Raw genomic sequence first — 17654 nt, 5'->3', positions numbered from 1 at the left:
CGCATCTGGCCAAATGGGACAAGCTCAGGTACCACGTCAAGGTCCTCTCCAATACCTGAGACCCTAAAACAGCCACACAATGCAAGCTTTCAAATCCAAACAAACTGAAAACAAGGGAAGGGTGCACAGGAATATGTAACCACCCTAGACATATACAAAAGACGGAAGGGGACTGCACTCTCATACCGGACCGGGTACACATCCCATGACCCTGCAACATGCTCAGCCCTGGGTGCCACTGGCACTCACAGGAAGCTGTGCTGTCCCCAGAGCCACAAGCAGTTAACCCCAGACAGGTCTGGGTGCAAGAACCATAGGGAAAATTACAAAACAAATTAATACAACACACAGAGAAAACCCAGCACTCACTTACAAGCTCTCAGCTAATATTTAAAAGCAAAAATGGAAAGGTTAGTCACCGCATCTGGCCAAATGGGACAAGCTCAGGTACCACGTCAAGGTCCTCTCCAATACCTGAGACCCTAAAACAGCCACACAATGCAAGCTTTCAAATCCAAACAAACTGAAAACAAGGGAAGGGTGCACAGGAATATGTAACCACCCTAGACATAAAAAAAAAATATATTATATTATATTGACCATGTTGTGAAAAGAATTAGACATGTGCGATTCGGAAATTCGGAAAATTCTGCAAATTCAGAGATTCGGATCGAACCGAATTTCCGAATTAAAATAGTGCCGAATCTACCAAATAAATCCGAATTACTTCGGATTTATTCGGTAGATTCGGATGGCCATGGATTACACTAGTATTGTACAGTATATTAGGTTATATCACTCTGCTATGGGTTACACCTAATATACAGTACATAATACTAGTCTAATCCCACCTAACACTTACCGAAATTCCGAATTTCCGAACCGAATCGAACCTAATCCAGCCGAATTTATTCGAATCCGAAAGAATCCGAACCGAATTTATTCGAATCCGAATAAATCTGAAACAAATCCGAACCGAATCGATTCAAATTTTTCCGAATTCGAATCGCTCCGAACCGAAATTCGAAAAAATCCGAATCGATCCGAACCGAACCGAATTTTTTCGCCATGCACATGTTTAACTAAGAATCTGCTACATTGCTATAGTTATATTGTAGCTAGCTTAGGTTTTATTTTTATTTCACAGGTAAGCTTGTATTTATTTTAACTAGGTAGACTGGTTAGTAAATAGTTATTAACTATTTACTAACTACCTAGTTAAAATAAATACAAAATTACCTGTGAAATAAAACCTAAGCTGTCTTACACTAAAACCTACCATTTAAAAAAATAAAAAACAGTAAAATTATAAAAAAATAAAAAACCTACCATTACAAAAAATAACAAATGAAATTATCCAAAATAATAAAAATTATTCCTATTCTAATACCCTTTTAAAAAAATAAAAAACCCACCCCAAAATAAAAGAAACCTAATCTATAATAAACTACCAAGGGCCCTTAAAAGGGCCTTTTGTAGGGCATTGCCCTAAAGATAACAGCTCTTTTCCTAGAAAAGAAAAACAAACACCCCCTAACAGTATATAAACCCCCACCCCCCAGACACACAAAATAAAAATAAAGTAAAACCTAATCTACCCATTGCCCTGAAAAGGGCTTTTTCTTTTCATTTATTAAATGCCCAACCCCTAATCTAAAATAAAAACTCACCCCAAAACGAAAAAAAAAAACATTACACAAAATAACTAACGAATTATCCAAAGTAATAAAAATTATTCCTGTTGTAATACTTATTTAACCCCTTAATGACCACAGCACTTTTCCATTTTCTGTCCGTTTGGGACCAAGGCTATTTTTACATTTTTGCGGTGTTTGTGTTTAGCTGTAATTTCCCTCTTACTCATTTACTGTACCCACACATATTATATACCGTTTTTCTCGCCATTAAATTAACTTTCTAAAAATACCATTATTTTCATCATATCTTATAATTTACTATAAAAAAAATTATAAAATATGAGGAAAAAATGGAAAAAAACACACTTTTTTTAACTTTGACCCCCAAAATCTGTTACACATCTACAACCACCAAAAAAAAAACATGCTAAATAGTTTCTAAATTTTGTCCTGAGTTTAGAAATACCTAATATTTACATGTTCTTTGCTTTTTTTGAAAGCTATAGGGCCATAAATACAAGTAGCATTTTGCTATTTCCAAACTACTTTTTTTCAAAATTAGTGCTAGTTACATTGGAACACTAATATCTTTCAGGAATCCCTGAATATCTATTGACATGTATATATTTTTTTTTAGAAGACATCCCAAAGTATTAATCTAGGCCAATTTTGGTATATTTCATGCCACCATTTCACCGCCAAATGCGATCAAATACAAAATATCGTTCACTTTTTCACAAATTTTTTCACAAACTTTCGGTTTCTCACTGAAATTATTTACAAACAGATTGTGCAATTATGGCACAAATGGTTGTAAATGCTTCTCTGGGATCCCCTTTGTTCAGAAATAGCAGACATATATGGCTTTGGCATTGCTTTTTGGTAATTAGAAGGCCGCTAAATGCCGCTGCGCACCACACGTGTATTATGCCCAGCAGTGCAGGGGTTAATTAGGGAGCTTGTAGGGAGCTTGTATGGTTAATTTTAGCTTTAGTGTAGTGTAGTAGACAACCCAAAGTAATGATCTAGGCCCATTTTGGTATATTTCATGCCACCATTTCACCGCCAAATGCGATCAAATAAAAAAAAAACGTTAAATTTTTCACAATTTTAGGATTCTCACTGAAATCATTTACAAACAGCTTGTGCAATTATGGCACAAATGGTTGTAAATGCTTCTCTGGGATCCCCTTTGTTCAGAAATAGCAGATATATATGACTTTGGTGTTGCTTTCTGGTAATTAGAAGGCCGCAAAATGCTGCTGCGCATCACACGTGTAGTATGGCTAGCAGTGAAGGGGTTAATTAGGAAGTTTGTAGGGAGCTTGCAGGGTTAATTTTAGCTTTAGTGTAGAGATCAGCCTCCCACCTGACACATCAGACCCCCTGATCCCTCCCAAACAGCTCCCTTCCCTCCCCCACCCCACAATTGTCCCCGCCATCTTAAGTACTGGCAGAAAGTCTGCCAGTACTAAAATAAAAGCTTTTTGGGGGGTATAGGTTTTTTTTTTTTAAAAAAATAATAATTATTCTGCTGTATAGGACCCCCCTTAGCCTCCAACCTCCCTGATCCCCCCCAAAACAGCTTTGTAACCTTCCCTATCTGCCTTATTGGGGCCATCTTGGGTACTGGCAGCTGTCTGCCAGTACCCAGCTTATACAAAAAAGTGCTTTTTTTTCTTAAGTTTTTTTTTTTCTGTAGTGTAGCTTCCCCAAACCCCCCCCCCACCACCACCACAAACCCCAACCACCTCATTGATTGTTTTTTTTCTTCAGTTATTTTAAACTGATTGCACCTTTTTCTGTAGTGTAGCGGTTCCCACCCGCTCCCTCCCCGTGCACGCGCCCGCCCCCGCCCTCCCGTGCACGCGCGCGCGTCCGTGCGCGCCCCCGGGCATCCCCGCCCACGATCCCGCCCCCCTCCACATCTCCAGGGCCATCGATGGCCGCCACCCGCCTCCCGGTAATGCTCCCACCCACCAACGAAGGAAGCCACCGATCTCCGGTGCAGAGAGGGCCACAGAGTGGCTCTCTCTGCACCGGATGGCTTCAAAAGGTTATTGCAGGATGCCTCCATATCGAGGCATCACTGCAATAACCGGAAAGCAGCTGGAAGCAAACAGGATCGCTTCCAGCTGCTTTCCACACCGAGGACGTGCAGGGTACGTCCTCAGGCATTAACTGCCTTTTTTTTGAGGACGTACCCTGCACGTCCTCGGTCGTTAAGGGGTTAAAACACCCCAAAAATAAAAGAAACCTAATTTATAATAAACTACCAATAGCCCTTAAAAGGGCCTTTTGTAGGGCATTGCCCTAAAGATATCATATATTTTTCTGAAAAAATACAAAAGACCCACTAACATTACGAGACCCCCACCCCCTCAAACCAACAAAATAAAAAAACCTATCTAAAAAACCTAATCTACCCATTGCCCTGAAAAGGGCATTTGTATGGGCATTGCCCTGAAAAGGGCATTCAGCTCTTTTGCTGCCCTTAAAATGGCATTTAGCTCTTTTAAGAGTGCCCACCGTAATCTAAAAAAAAACCACCCCAAAAAACCTTTAAAAAACCTAACACTAACCCCTCTTTAGGTACGATCTTCATCCAGGCAGCATCTTCAACTAGGCGGCTCCATCTTCATTCATCACGGGACCGGCATCTTCTTCATCCCTGCGGAGGCCAGACGGCGATGCGCAAAGGCGGAGGTCCAGGCAAAGGTCCAAGGCGGAGGTCCAGGTGGAGGTCCAAGGCGGAGGTCCAGGCTGCTTAAATCCTATTGGCTGATTTGAACAGTCAATAGGATTTTAGCAGCCCTAATTCCTATTGGCCGATTCAAATTTTTTAGCCAATAGAAATGCAATGGTACCCCAAGTATAAAAGGGGTACCTTGCATTTCAATCCTCAGTGTGCGGCGGACGATCGCATGAAGAAGACCTCCATGTCGGATTGACGGACCTCCGTCTGGACCTCAGCCTAGGACCTCTGCCTTCAGACTTTAGGAACTGTAAGTGGATCTTCGGGGGTTAGTGTTAGGATTTTTTAAACTTTTTTGGGAGGGGTTTTTTTTTAGTTTAGGATTTGAGCTTTTCTTAAAAGAGCTAAATGCCCTTTTCAGGGCAATGCAAAAGAGCTAAATGCCCATACAAATGCCCTTTTCAGGGCAACGGGTAGCTTAGGTTTTTGTTAGAGTTAGGTTTTTTTATTTTGGGGGGTTGGTTGGGTGGTGGGTTTTACTGTTGGGGGTTCTTTGTGTTATTTTTACAGGTAAAAGAGCTGTTTAACTTAGGGCAATGCCCTACAAAAAGGCCATTTTAAAGGCTATCGGTAGTTTATTGTAGGCTAGTGTTTTTTTTTATTTTCAGTGGGCTTTTTATGTTTATAGGGCTATTAGATTAGGTGTAATTATTTTTTATTTTTGATAATTTAGTTTTTTATTTTTCGTAATTTAGTGTTTGTTATTTTTTGTAATTTAGTATTTTGTAATTTTTATAGTAGTGTTAGGATTTTTTTAATGTGTATTTTGGTTTTCTTTAATTGGTAGTTAGTTTCATTTTAGTTTATTAGTTATATTAGTTTAATTGTTAGTTTAAACTTAGTTTTTTTAATTTGACAGGTAAGTTTTAATTTAAGATAGGGAAATTGTAATTTTAATATAAAGTTAGGGGGCGTTAGGTTTAGGGGTTACTAGTTTAAATTAGTTTATTGCGATGTGGGGGGTCTTTCGGTTTAGGGGTTAATAGTTTAATTTAGCATATTTCATTGTGGGGGCTTCCGGTTTAGGGGTTATTAGGTTTATTATAGTGGCGGCGGTGTCGGGGAGTGGCAGAATAGGAGTTAATATCTTTATTATAGTATGGGCGATGTTGCGGTGAGGGGGAATAGGGGTTAATAACTTTAGTATAGTGGCAGCGATGTCGGGGAGCGGCGGAATAGGGTTAATACATTTTATTAGTGGCGGCGATGTTGGGAGCGGTAGATTAGGGGTTAATAACTTTAATATAGTGTTTGCGATGCGGGAGGGCCTCGGTTTAGGAGTTAATAGGTAGTTTATAGGTGTGAGTGTACTTTGTAATACTTTAGTTATAAGTTTTATGTAACAGTTTTGAAGTCATAACTACTGCTCTCAGATTGCGAAACGGATCTTGTCGGTATAGGCTGGAACGCAAGCCTTTTAGACTCACCGCAAAACTCGTAATGGCTGCGCTATTGAAACATGAAAAAACGTAATTTATACGAGTGCGGGGCTGATGTTGCGTTACAGGCTAAAAGGCTTGCGGTACAGCTATACTGACAAGACTTGTAATGGCTGCGGTGCTGTTTTAACCTTGAAATTACCATTTTTCAGCATTAAAACCCGAATGCAAAACTTGTAATCTAGGTGTGTGTTTGTTATAGATTTGAATGGACACAATCAGAAATTATGCCATAAATGTATATTCCCTCACTGAACACTAGATGGCAATAAAATATGCACTACAGTCCCTTGAAAATATGAGAGCAAATTCTTATATTTACTATCAATACTTCAGTACTGCAAAACAACTGTTATTCTATGACATTAATATATTGCTATCTGAATTTGAGGATATATTAAAACATCTTACAATAAGCAGGCAATATACATGTAATGGTAATGTCCAGTGATAATAAAATATGCTTTAAATAAGTCTAATAAAAAATATTTAAAAAAAGATATTGCACATAAACGTTATAAGAGCTCAAAGATAGGAGGTCTCATGTGCTAGAAAAACAAAAGCAACAACTGTTTGGATTTAACATAGACATACATACATATAGTGAAGATTGGAGTAGCAAGTATTGCAGTATGCAGTGATACCTTTTTTATTGGACTAACATAATATTTCAAAGACAAGCTTTCGAGAGTTTTCCTCTCTTCCTCAGGTCTAAAGCAATACTGATCATTCTGATATAGATACACATCACATACAACAAATGGAAGGGAGGGGGGTTAGAGGGGGGTCATAAAAGCTGAGAATGTGTCTGAAGGAGAAAATAGCTGAGAATAGCCAGAAAGAGTAAATAAACAGAGGAGAGTAAATAGGCCAGATGAGACGAAAAACAAAAGGAAAAAGAAACCAATATAGGACAATAAGATGAGAGATTATAGAAAGTTATGATAGTGTGTGAGAAAGCCAGAGTCTACATTAAGTCCTTCATTTCTGGTATTGAAATGTGTGATCATTTTCATCTCAAATGTCTTTCGTTCATGAGAGTCTTTGAAATTCCCTTTAAGAATTTTAATCCTGAGGTTAAGGATGGAGTGACCAGTCTGGGTGAAGTGATGACCAACAGGGGTACAATATTCATTTTCCTTGTGATTTTTGATCGAGTGTCTGTGTAGATTCATTCTGAGATGCAGCTTTAGGCCAATTTCTCCAATGTAGCAACCTCTGTCACACGCTGTACACTGTATCATGTACACCACATTAGCAGATGAGCACGAATAGGATCCTTTAATATTGTATGACGCGTTGTTGTGTCTGGCTGTGTTGTTGTCACATATATGTTGACATAGTTTGCAGAGTGATTTGTTGCATCGTGCAGTGCCATTCTGTGTAAGCTTCTGTTCTGTGGTTAATTTGCTGCGGACCAATCTCTGTCTCAGGTTAGGCGTTTGTGCCCATCGCTGTCCCTGTCATTTGTAGGTAGTAATTGTTGTTAAAACTGAAATAGTTGTGTGTGAGTATGAATTCTATAAGCTGGGCAATAGTTGCACTATCATATTTGTGTGTTATTTGGTGCGATGAGAGAAATTTACTGCAGGCCTCAATACCATCCTTATGCGGGATGTTGCTGTATAAGGATTCCACATCCAAATCACTCTGCAAACTGTGTCAACATATATGTGACAACAACACAGCCAGACACAACAACGCATCATACAATATTAAAGGATCCTATTCGAGCTCATCTGCTAATGTGGTGTACATGATACAGTGTACAGCGTGTGACAGAGGTTGCTACATTGGAGAAACTGGCCTAAAGCTGCATCTCAGAATGAATCTACACAGACACTCGATCAAAAACCACAAGGAAAATGAATATTGTACCCCTGTTGGTCATCACTTCACCCAGACTGGTCACTCCATCCTTAACCTCAGGAATAAAATTCTTAAAGGGAATTTCAAAGACTCTCATGAACAAAAGACGTTTGAGATGAAAATGATCACACATTTCAATACCAGAAATGAAGGACTTAATGTAGACTCTGGCTTTCTCACACACTACCATAACTTTCTATAATTTCTCATCTTATTGTCCTATATTGGTTTCTTTTTCCTTTTGTTTTTCCTCTCATCTGGCCTATTTACTCTCCTCTGTTTATTTACTCTTTCTGGCTATTCTCAGCTATTTTCTCCTTCAGACACATTCTCAGCTTTTATGACCCCCCTCTCACCCCCTCCCTTCCATTTGTTGTATGTGATGTGTATCTATATCAGAATGATCAGTATTGCTTTAGACCTGAGGAAGAGAGGAAAACTCTCGAAAGCTTGTCTTTTAAATATTATGTTAGTCCAATAAAAAAAGGTATCACTGCATACTGCAACACTTTGTTTTTTGAGCATATATATATATATATATATATATATACATACTGTATATATATATATATATATATATATATATACATATATATATATATATATATATATATATATATATATATATATGTGTACATACAGTCATGGCCAAAAATATTTGCACCCCTGCATTTCTGTCAGATAATGTAGCACTTCACCCAGAAAATTGTTGCAATTTCAAATGTTTAGGCATTTTCATGTTTATTTCTTTGGTTTGTATTGGTATGACACAAAAAGTGGAGAAAAAAAAGCCAAATCTGACACATTCCACGCAAAACTCCAAAAATGGATTGGACAAAAATTACTGGCACCTTCTCAAAATTGCAAGAAATAATTGCATTCCAAGTTTGTGATGCTCCTGTAATTTGTAAGTAAACTCACCTGTATCAATTAACAGGTGCTGATCATATAGAAATCACACCGGCAACCAGTTAAAATGGTCAAAAATTTAATACAGCAAAGAATTCTATGAGGATTTGAGAACAAAAATTGTGGAAAAGCATGGACAATCTCAAGGTTACAAGTCTATCTCCAGAGATCCTAATGTTCCTGTGTCCACTGTGCGCAACATTGTCAAGAAATTTACAGCCCATGGCACTGTAGCTAATCTCCCTGGATGTGGACGAAAGATAAAAATTGATCAAAGATTGCAACAAAGGATTGTTCAAATGGTGGATAAAAAACCTCAATCAACTTCTAGGCAAATTCAAGCTGAACATCAGGCACAGGGTACAAATGTGTCAGCTCGCCATCTGAATGAAAAGGGACGCTATGGTAGGAGACCCAGGAGGACCGCACTGCTGACACAGAAACATAAAAAAGCCAGATTGGAGTTTCCCAAAACTTACCTGAGGAAGCCAAAATCCTTTTGGGAGAATGTGATGTGGACAGACAAAACAAAATTACAGCTTTTTGGTAAAGCCCATCAATCTACTGTTTTCAGAAAAACAAAATGAGTCTTTTAAAGAAAATAATACAGTCCCTTCAGTCAAACATGGTGGAGGTTCACTGATGTTTTGGGGTTGCTTTGCTGCTTCAAGCACTGGATGTCTTGACTGTGTGCATGGCATTATGAAATCTGTAGACTGCCAAAGAATTATGTGGTGCAATGTAGGGCCCAGTGTCAAAAAGTTGGGTCTCCGTCAGAGGTCATGGGTCTTACAGCAGGACAATGACCCAAAGCACACGTCAAAAAGCACCCAGAAATGTTTTAAGACAAAGCACTGAAGAGTACTGAACTGGCCAGCTATGAGGCCAGATCTCAATCCCATAGAGCACCTGTGGAGAGATCTCAAAACAGCAGTTGGGAACAGGAACCCTTCAAATCTGAGACACCTGGAGCAGTTCGCGAAAATAGAATGGTCCAAAATTCCAGTAGAGAGGTGTAAGAAACGCATTGATGGTTACAGGAAGCAATTGATTTCAGTTATTTTTTCCAAGGGGTGTGCTACCAAATATTAAATTGAGGGTGTCAATAATTTTGTCCAGTCCATTTATGGAGTTTTGCGTGGAATGTGTCAGATTTGTTTTTTTTTTCCCTCCACTTTTTTGTGTCATACCAATACAAACAAAAGAAATAAACAAGAGAATGTCTAAACATTTCTAATTGCAACTTTTTTCTGGGTGAAGTGGTGCATTATCTGACAGAAATGCAGGGGTCCCAATATTTTTGGCCATGACTGTATGTATTTATAAAATATATACAATACCTGTTCCTTCCTGCACACCTTGCAGCATATCTAACAGTCTAGGAAAACATTGCTGAGGTGGCAGTCATGGGACCCCACTACTGTCAATTTATGGCAGCAATGATAAAATTGCTGGCGGTAGTGACTGCATATATCAATGAAAACATCATTGTCCCAAAGTGGATTGGGCATCCCATATTTAGTGTCGCTAGATATTAAAATCCAACCATGGATACTTTACACCATCCTATTACATTTTTTTGTGATAAGCTTTTCTTTTCTTTGACATCTTATAAATAAACCAGAAAAAGGTTCTTAGGGTACTTTCCGCTTATCAATATATTGTTTGTTTGTGTGGCAAAAATAATTCTAGAGTAGAAAAAGAAACAGAACATTGGTAAAATCTTAAATGTTTGTTCATCTGGATTTGTGAAATAAAACAGAGAGGTCACTGCACCCCATATCCAGTCAAGCATTAGAACCTCAGCAAGCTATCTGGCCACATTTTACATTTCTAGAAATTTGATTTTATTCAAGACAAAATAACACATTTCTATATAAACAAATTTCATATTAGTGTAAGTGACATTGCACAAAAGGTCATATATTTACAAATCCAGAAACATACACATTACCAAGAACAGCTGCCTCGGAGCCCCAAGCCTGAAACTATAAGTAGTAGCAGCCTTAAAGGGATACTAAACCCAATTATTTTATTTAATGATTCAGATTGAGCATGCAATTTTAAGCAACTTTGTAATTCACTCCTATTATAACTTTTTCTTCGTTTTCTTGCTATCTTTATTTAAAAAGTGGGAATGTAAAGCTTAGGAGCTGGCCCATTCTTGGGTTTAGAACCTGGGTTACGCTTGCTTATAGGTGACTTAAGGTAGCCCCCAATAAGCAAGCGCTATCCGGGGTGCTGAACCTAAAATGGTGCGGCTTCTAAGCTTTACATTCCTGCTTTTTAAATAAAGATAGTATGAGAATGAAGAAAAATTGATAATAGGAGTACATTAGAAAGTTGCTTAAAATTGCATGCTCTAGCTGAATTATTATTTTAAAAAAAATCAGTTTAGTATCCCATTAAGTCCTAAAACAGGGTGGATTGAAATCATCTTAATCCGATCGGGATGATTGACAGCCCCTGCTAGCGGCCAGCAAGCAGGGTACCGATTGCATAAGCATTTCTTTTGCAATGCTTGTGGAATGTTAAATGTGGACAGTGTATCCTCGCAGCGAGGTCAGGTGGACATGATTTGCTACCGCAAATCATGTCCACCCGACCTATAATAAATGGAGACCAACCATAGCATCCATAAAGAAAAGGTCTGAATAAGTCAACTAAATAGAAGTGGCTGCCTGTGTGTTGCAAATGGAGACAGAGGAGTGAGATTAGAAGTTGTGTCAGCAGTTGTAAAAACAATGGCAAATATTTCACATACAATTGCCAATTTTAAGTTTGTTTGAATGCAAATATAAAATGTATTTTGTTTTATGAAATAGTTTTCTGCTAATGTTCATTTTACATGTACGTGAGAAACAAACACAAATGTAGCCCCACAGGTGACATTTTAGACACCCCTATCAGACAGATAGTTGAATTACTGAATTCTATGTGGATTCTACCCTATGTCAAAAGCATTAAAGTTAAAGTGGTATTAAACTCATAATTTAATCTTCACATAAAATATTTAAATAAGGAAAATAAAATAACTGCACTATATAGCCATTATTCATATTGTCAGCGATATATATATATATATATATATATATATATATATATATATATATAATACCTCTGAAAGTGTTTATTCTCTTTTAGTGAGACTAGAGAGTCTCCATCATACTTAAGTATAATGAAATGTATCTGAACCTGCAACTTCCTGCACAGTGATTGCTTAGGTCAGATCACAAGCTCAATTATATCTGTTCCAAACTTGGCCACTCCCAAGGAGGCCAGTGGCATAGATTCCACAAGACTTTTCAAAAGGTGCATCCCTGAACTGTTCTCAATTTACAAAACCATGTAACTTATGCTTATAATGACAACACACAATTATATATATGCTACGAATTTAATATCACTAAATGTTGGTATAATATGTTTTGAATGTTTCATAAAGTCATCTCAACAAGTGTTCTGAATCTCATAAGGGGTCCATGGAATTTTCGGAAGATAACCTAGCTCCTAAAAGGCTGAGAAATTATAATCAATGTTCCTTTTAAAATATTACCTTTTCATTTATCAGATTAATTGTTGTAAAATGCTACAAGGTCAAACTCTTGATTATTTCCATTTTCATCTTTTCATTCTAGTTTGAATTTCAAAATATTGTCAAAGATTTTCTCCAGAGACAAAATTTTGAAACAACAGGAGAAACCTTGAGTTTTTCCTATACATTTAAAGTTGATGCATTTTTTGATCTATTTCATCTTCTGGGCCTAAGCAAAAAGACATGTCAGGTCAATGGGAATATCATTAACTTGTACTGCACAACTCCAAGCAAGAAGGACACCGTAAAAATGTTTTTGTCAAACATGTCCAACCCTCTCATAAGGATTGGAAGTTCTTCAGACCGCAGATTTAGTACATTTTCTCTTGGTAAGTTTGTTTGTCTAAGGTTAGACACATTGATATCAAATATTTAAAAAGTGGTGGTAAAGATGACATCATTTACATGGTTATGTATTATTTACCTAATAATGTAAAATGTTTGCTTTTTTTTTTCTTTCTATAATCTCAATTATTTTATAAATTATTTAAAAACCTTGTCCTACTGGCAATATCGGTCCCTTGTACCTTTTTATTCATCTTGCTGTAGTGAAGTGATATATACAGTGGTTTCATCCCCTCTGAACTTTTTACAAAATGCGAGCACTCATCTTAAGTTAGCCCCACAGGCTTCTCTTTCTGAACTACTGCACTTGAGCAAAAGTTCCTGTAGCTCGATTATTAGTTGGGAGCGAGCCTGTATTACTGTTTCGGGGGGGGGGGGGGGGCAGGTAGCAGGGCCAATAATAGGTTACAAAATTAAATAAATTACTTTTTGGGAACAAAATGCACTGCTTTAAAAAACCAAAATACTGTATATTTACTATAACTTTAAACATATGTTTTAGCCCAGCAAGTCTGCCCAAAATTTCCTAAAAGTGTAAGCTTATTTAGCTTGTAAGATAGCCATCTACTTATCCCAGGAATTCTTGAAGTATCCCAGTTTTTGCCCTTTCCACCTTTAATGGAAGTTAATTGTACCTTCCGAAAATTATACCTGAACCAAAAACCCTTCAACTTGAGATCATGACCCCTAGTTCTGGAATTGCTCTTTTTTGCTAAAAAAAATAATATTTACAACCTCAGTTTATTAAGCCCCTTAATATACTTGAAAGTTTCTGCCATATCTCCTATTTCCATTCTCTCCTGTAAGCTGTACATATTTAGGTCATTGAGCCTTTCTTTGTAAGTTTTATGTTTTAGACCATGTACAATTTTAGTAATCCTCTTTTATACAGATTCCGATTTATTAATATCTTTCTGAAAATATGGCTTACAGAACAGCAGACAAAACTCAAGACAAGCCCTCAATAGTGAACTGTAAGGCATAAGAACCTCTATCTCTGCTAAAAATACCTCTACTTATATAATCAAGCATTCCACTGGCCTTACTTGCTATATTATTAAATTGTTTTTAAAATTTCAAATAATCTGAAATACAGGTATACCTCACTTTACAGCGCTTCAATTTACAGTGCTTCGCTAATACAGCGCTTTGTGGAGCTGAAGTTCAACTTCCAAATATTTGAAACAGTGCTGTAATCTTCGTGAGATTGCAAGAAAAGTGACTGGCACCATTTTGTTATGCACAGTTCACTCTGTTTACAGCATTACAGTGCAATCTGTGTCTCAGTGTTATAGTCTGGCAAATTTTACTACAGTAATTGTAACTATTTTACAGGTACAGTATTTATTGAATACTGTGCTGAACTAGTGTTAAACTATACATAGCAATATTGCACCTCTAATATATGTTAGTTTAAACATGTTTTTAAGTTTTTAAACACACTGACAAATAAAAAGAAAGCTAAAACTGCCTGGTTTCACTTTAAGGCGGTTTTCACTTTACAGCGGGGCTCCGGTCCCTAACCCGCTGTAAGAGCAGGGTATACCTGTAATAATTCCCAAGTCACATTCTTCTTTTGTAAAATGTAATTGATTTCTGTAACTACGCTTTGGATTTTTCTCTCCTAAATGAATAATTAAAAAAAAATTGTATAATCTGCAAACAGACATAACTTCCCCTGTAGCCGTTTGCTGATATCACTGATAAACAAAACACAGGCCCCAGAACTGACCCCTGAGGAACACCACTAGTAACTGCCCCTCTTCTGAATACACTCTGTTGTCTAACCTTAGCCAGCATTCTACAGTTTTCACAGTTTGTGAGTCTAGACCAAGGAAATACAGTTTGTGAGTTAGTTAGTTTGTTGTGTGGGATAGTGTCAAAGGCTTTGCTGTAATCTAGATACATTAAATCTACGGTTACACTTTAGTTACATAATCAAATAGGTCAATTAGATTAGTCTGACATGATCTTCCTGAAATAAAGCCATGCTGTTTTTGGTCCTCTAAACTGTTTGTCTTTATGCTGTCATAATTCTTTCTTTTGAGTGAGTTTCCATTAATGTCCCAACTACTTAAGTCAAACTGACTGGCCTTTAGTTAACAGATTCTTCCCTACTGCCCTTTTTATGAAGAGATACTACATTCACTATTCTACAATCATCTGCAACAACTCCTGATTTAACAGATCAGTTAATGGGGCAGCTACCACAGACTGAAGTTTTGTTAAATCCCTTGGATGAATATAATCAGGACCCACTGACTTTTGTACTTTTATCTTTGATAATGCCATTAAAACCTTATCCTCTGTAAAAAAAAAAAAAAGTTCTAAGCTCATTTCCATTTTGTAACACCCTTAATGTAGGCACTCTATCTTCACAATATTTTGTGAAAAAAAGAACAGAAGTAATCATATTGGTTTCCTATATCTAGGACTTTTACAGACATCCCTAATACGATGTGCAGTTGCATCTAAAATGCCCCCCTTCAAAATTCTCACTGTTCTTATGCCCCTGAAATAAGAGTTTACCCTTTTAAATAGTTATTTAGGTATTTTCCCATCAATAAAAATCAGCCTTTTAAAAATCTAAATTATAAATGTAAACATATATACAATCACCTAGATTACGAGTTTTGCGTAAAACAGGGTGCAAAACTAACACCAAAAAAGTTGCGTTATTTCACCCTCCATAGTGCTGCCAATACGAGTTACTGAAAAGCCTCCTTGTGCGTGCGATATGGTGGCGCTAAGCTCCATACCGCACAAAAGTCAAGGGCTGCTTTGAAGTGCTCATGCACGCTTTCCACCATAGACAACAATGGGGAGAGTGTGTTAGAAAAAACCTAACACCTGAAGTACGGAATGAAAAATCTCCGTAATGCAACCCCATTGATGTCTATGGGGAAAAAAAAAGTTACGTTTAAACCTAACACCCTAACATAAACCCCAAGTCTAAACACCCCTAATCAGCCGCCCCAATATCACTGACACTATAATAAAGCTATTAACCCCTAAACCTCTGGCCTCCCACATCTCCGCCACTAAATAAACCTATTAACCCCTAAACCGCCGCCCCCCCCACATCGCAAAACACTAAATTACACTATTAAGCCCTAAACCTAACACCCCCTAACTTTAAATTAAAATTACAATATGACTCTATTTAAATAAATAAAACTTACCTGTGAAATAAAAATAAACATAACATTAAACTATAAATTAAACTAACATTACTATTCTAATAAAATAAAAAAATACTACTATATAGTAATGTTAGGTTAATTTATAGTTTAATGTTAGGTTTATTTTTATTTCACAGTTAAGTTTTTATTTATTTAAATATAGTTATATTATTTTAATTTAAAGTTAGGGGGGTGTTAGGTTTAGGTGTTAATAGTTTAATTTAGTGTTTTGCGATGTGGGGGCCAGCGGTTTAGGGGTTAATAGGTTTATTTAGGTGCAGAGATGTGAGAGGCTGGAGGTTTAAGGGTTAATAGCTTTATTATAGTGTCGCTGATGTCAGGGAGCGACGGAATAGGGGTTAATAACTTTATTATAGTGTCGGCGATGTCGGGAGCGGCAGATTAGGGGTTAATAAATTTATTAAATAGTCGCAATGTGGGTGGCAGATTAGGGGTTAATAGGTTTAATATAGTGTTTGTGATGCGGGAGGGCAGCGGTTTAGGGGTTAATAGGTAGTTTATGGGTGCTAGTGTACTTTGTAACACTTTAGTTATGAGTTTTGTGAACAATTTTTGTGGTGCAAAACTCATAACTACTGCTCTCAGATGGCGGTATGGATCGTGTCGGTATAGGCTGTAACACAAGCATTTTAGCCTCACCACACAACCTGAAATACCGGCACTATGAAAATCCCACGCAAAAACGTAATTTATTTGAGTGCGGAATGGACGTTGCGTTATAGGCTAAAATGCTTGCGGTATAGCTATACCGACACGACTCGCAATAGCTGTGTTAATGCTTTTACGCTGAAATTGCTATTTTTTCAACGTTAAAAGCCATAACACAAAACTCGTAATCTAGGTGAATGTTATTTTTCACTTGAAACATGTTATACATTTACTATTTTTCCTTTTTTGCTAACTGGCAAATTGAACAGGCAAAATGGTGCCCTACGTTAATCTGGTGTCTGTTCTTTACTGATGTGTTCTTTAGTGATATTGTGTATCTTCTGAATAAGGAAACTTGTGACATTCACTTTTATCAACACTGAGGTTTAGAGAAGAATTGAAAGGAAAAAAAAAAGAAAGAAATTAAATAAATAAAAATAAGCTCAAATTACTTTGCCAGTTAATTTATATATTTTCTTTAACAAGACCATGGCTGTTCTATTTAGATATTAATTTATTTTTGTCTGAAAAAAAACTAAGCATTAATCTTAAATATATATAATTATATAGCTATTTTTTTTTTTTTCCAGATGTGATCAGCGAAGACCCATTTTCAACAAATGAAGAAGACATAACACCAATTTCACCATTAGCATCTTGAAAAAAATAATGATCATCTAGGTCAATAGAAATGTATACAAAAAACTACAATGGTTTAGTAAATTATAGAAATAAATATACTGCATCTGAACAATTGCAGTGTGTATTTATGTTGCAGTGAAAGTGACCAAAACTCAATATAAATTATATACAGTATCTCACAAAAGTGAGTACACCCCTCACATTTTTGTAAATATTTTATTATATCTTTTCATGTGACAACACGGAAGAAATTACACTTTGCTACAATGTAAAGTAGTCAGTGTACAGCCTGTATAACAGTGTAAATTTGCTGTCCCCTCAAAATAACTCAACACACAGCCATTAATCTCTAAACCGTTGGCAACAAAAGTGAGTACACCCCAAAGTGGAAATGTCCAAATTTGGCCCATTTAGCCATTTTCCCTCCCCGGTGTCATGTGACTTGTTAGTGTTACAAGGTCTCAGGTGTGAATGGGGAGCAGGTGTGTTAAATTTGGTGTTATCGCTTTCACACTCTCTCATACTGGTCACTGGAAGTTCAACATGGCACCTCATAGCAAAGAACTCTCTGAGGATCTGAAAAAAAGAATTGCTGCTCTATAAAGATGGCCT

General features: G+C 37.0%; 1 protein-coding gene across 1 annotated transcript in view; it reads left to right on the top strand.

Annotated features, from left to right (window-relative positions):
- The window catches only part of MEDAG (mesenteric estrogen dependent adipogenesis), a 76134-nt gene extending 58980 nt beyond the window's left edge, over positions 1–17154 (top strand). The window contains exons 4-5 of the mRNA XM_053708469.1: positions 12248–12533; positions 16991–17154. Coding sequence (XP_053564444.1) covers positions 12248–12533; positions 16991–17061 — 357 coding nt within the window. The 3' untranslated portion in view covers positions 17062–17154. The remainder of the gene's footprint in view (positions 1–12247; positions 12534–16990) is intronic.
- The last annotated feature ends 500 nt before the right edge of the window (positions 17155–17654 follow it).

Source organism: Bombina bombina, chromosome 3 (genome assembly GCF_027579735.1).
Source record: "Bombina bombina isolate aBomBom1 chromosome 3, aBomBom1.pri, whole genome shotgun sequence".
Classification (NCBI taxonomy): domain Eukaryota; kingdom Metazoa; phylum Chordata; class Amphibia; order Anura; family Bombinatoridae; genus Bombina; species Bombina bombina.
This window is presented reverse-complemented; position numbering and strand designations above follow the sequence as displayed.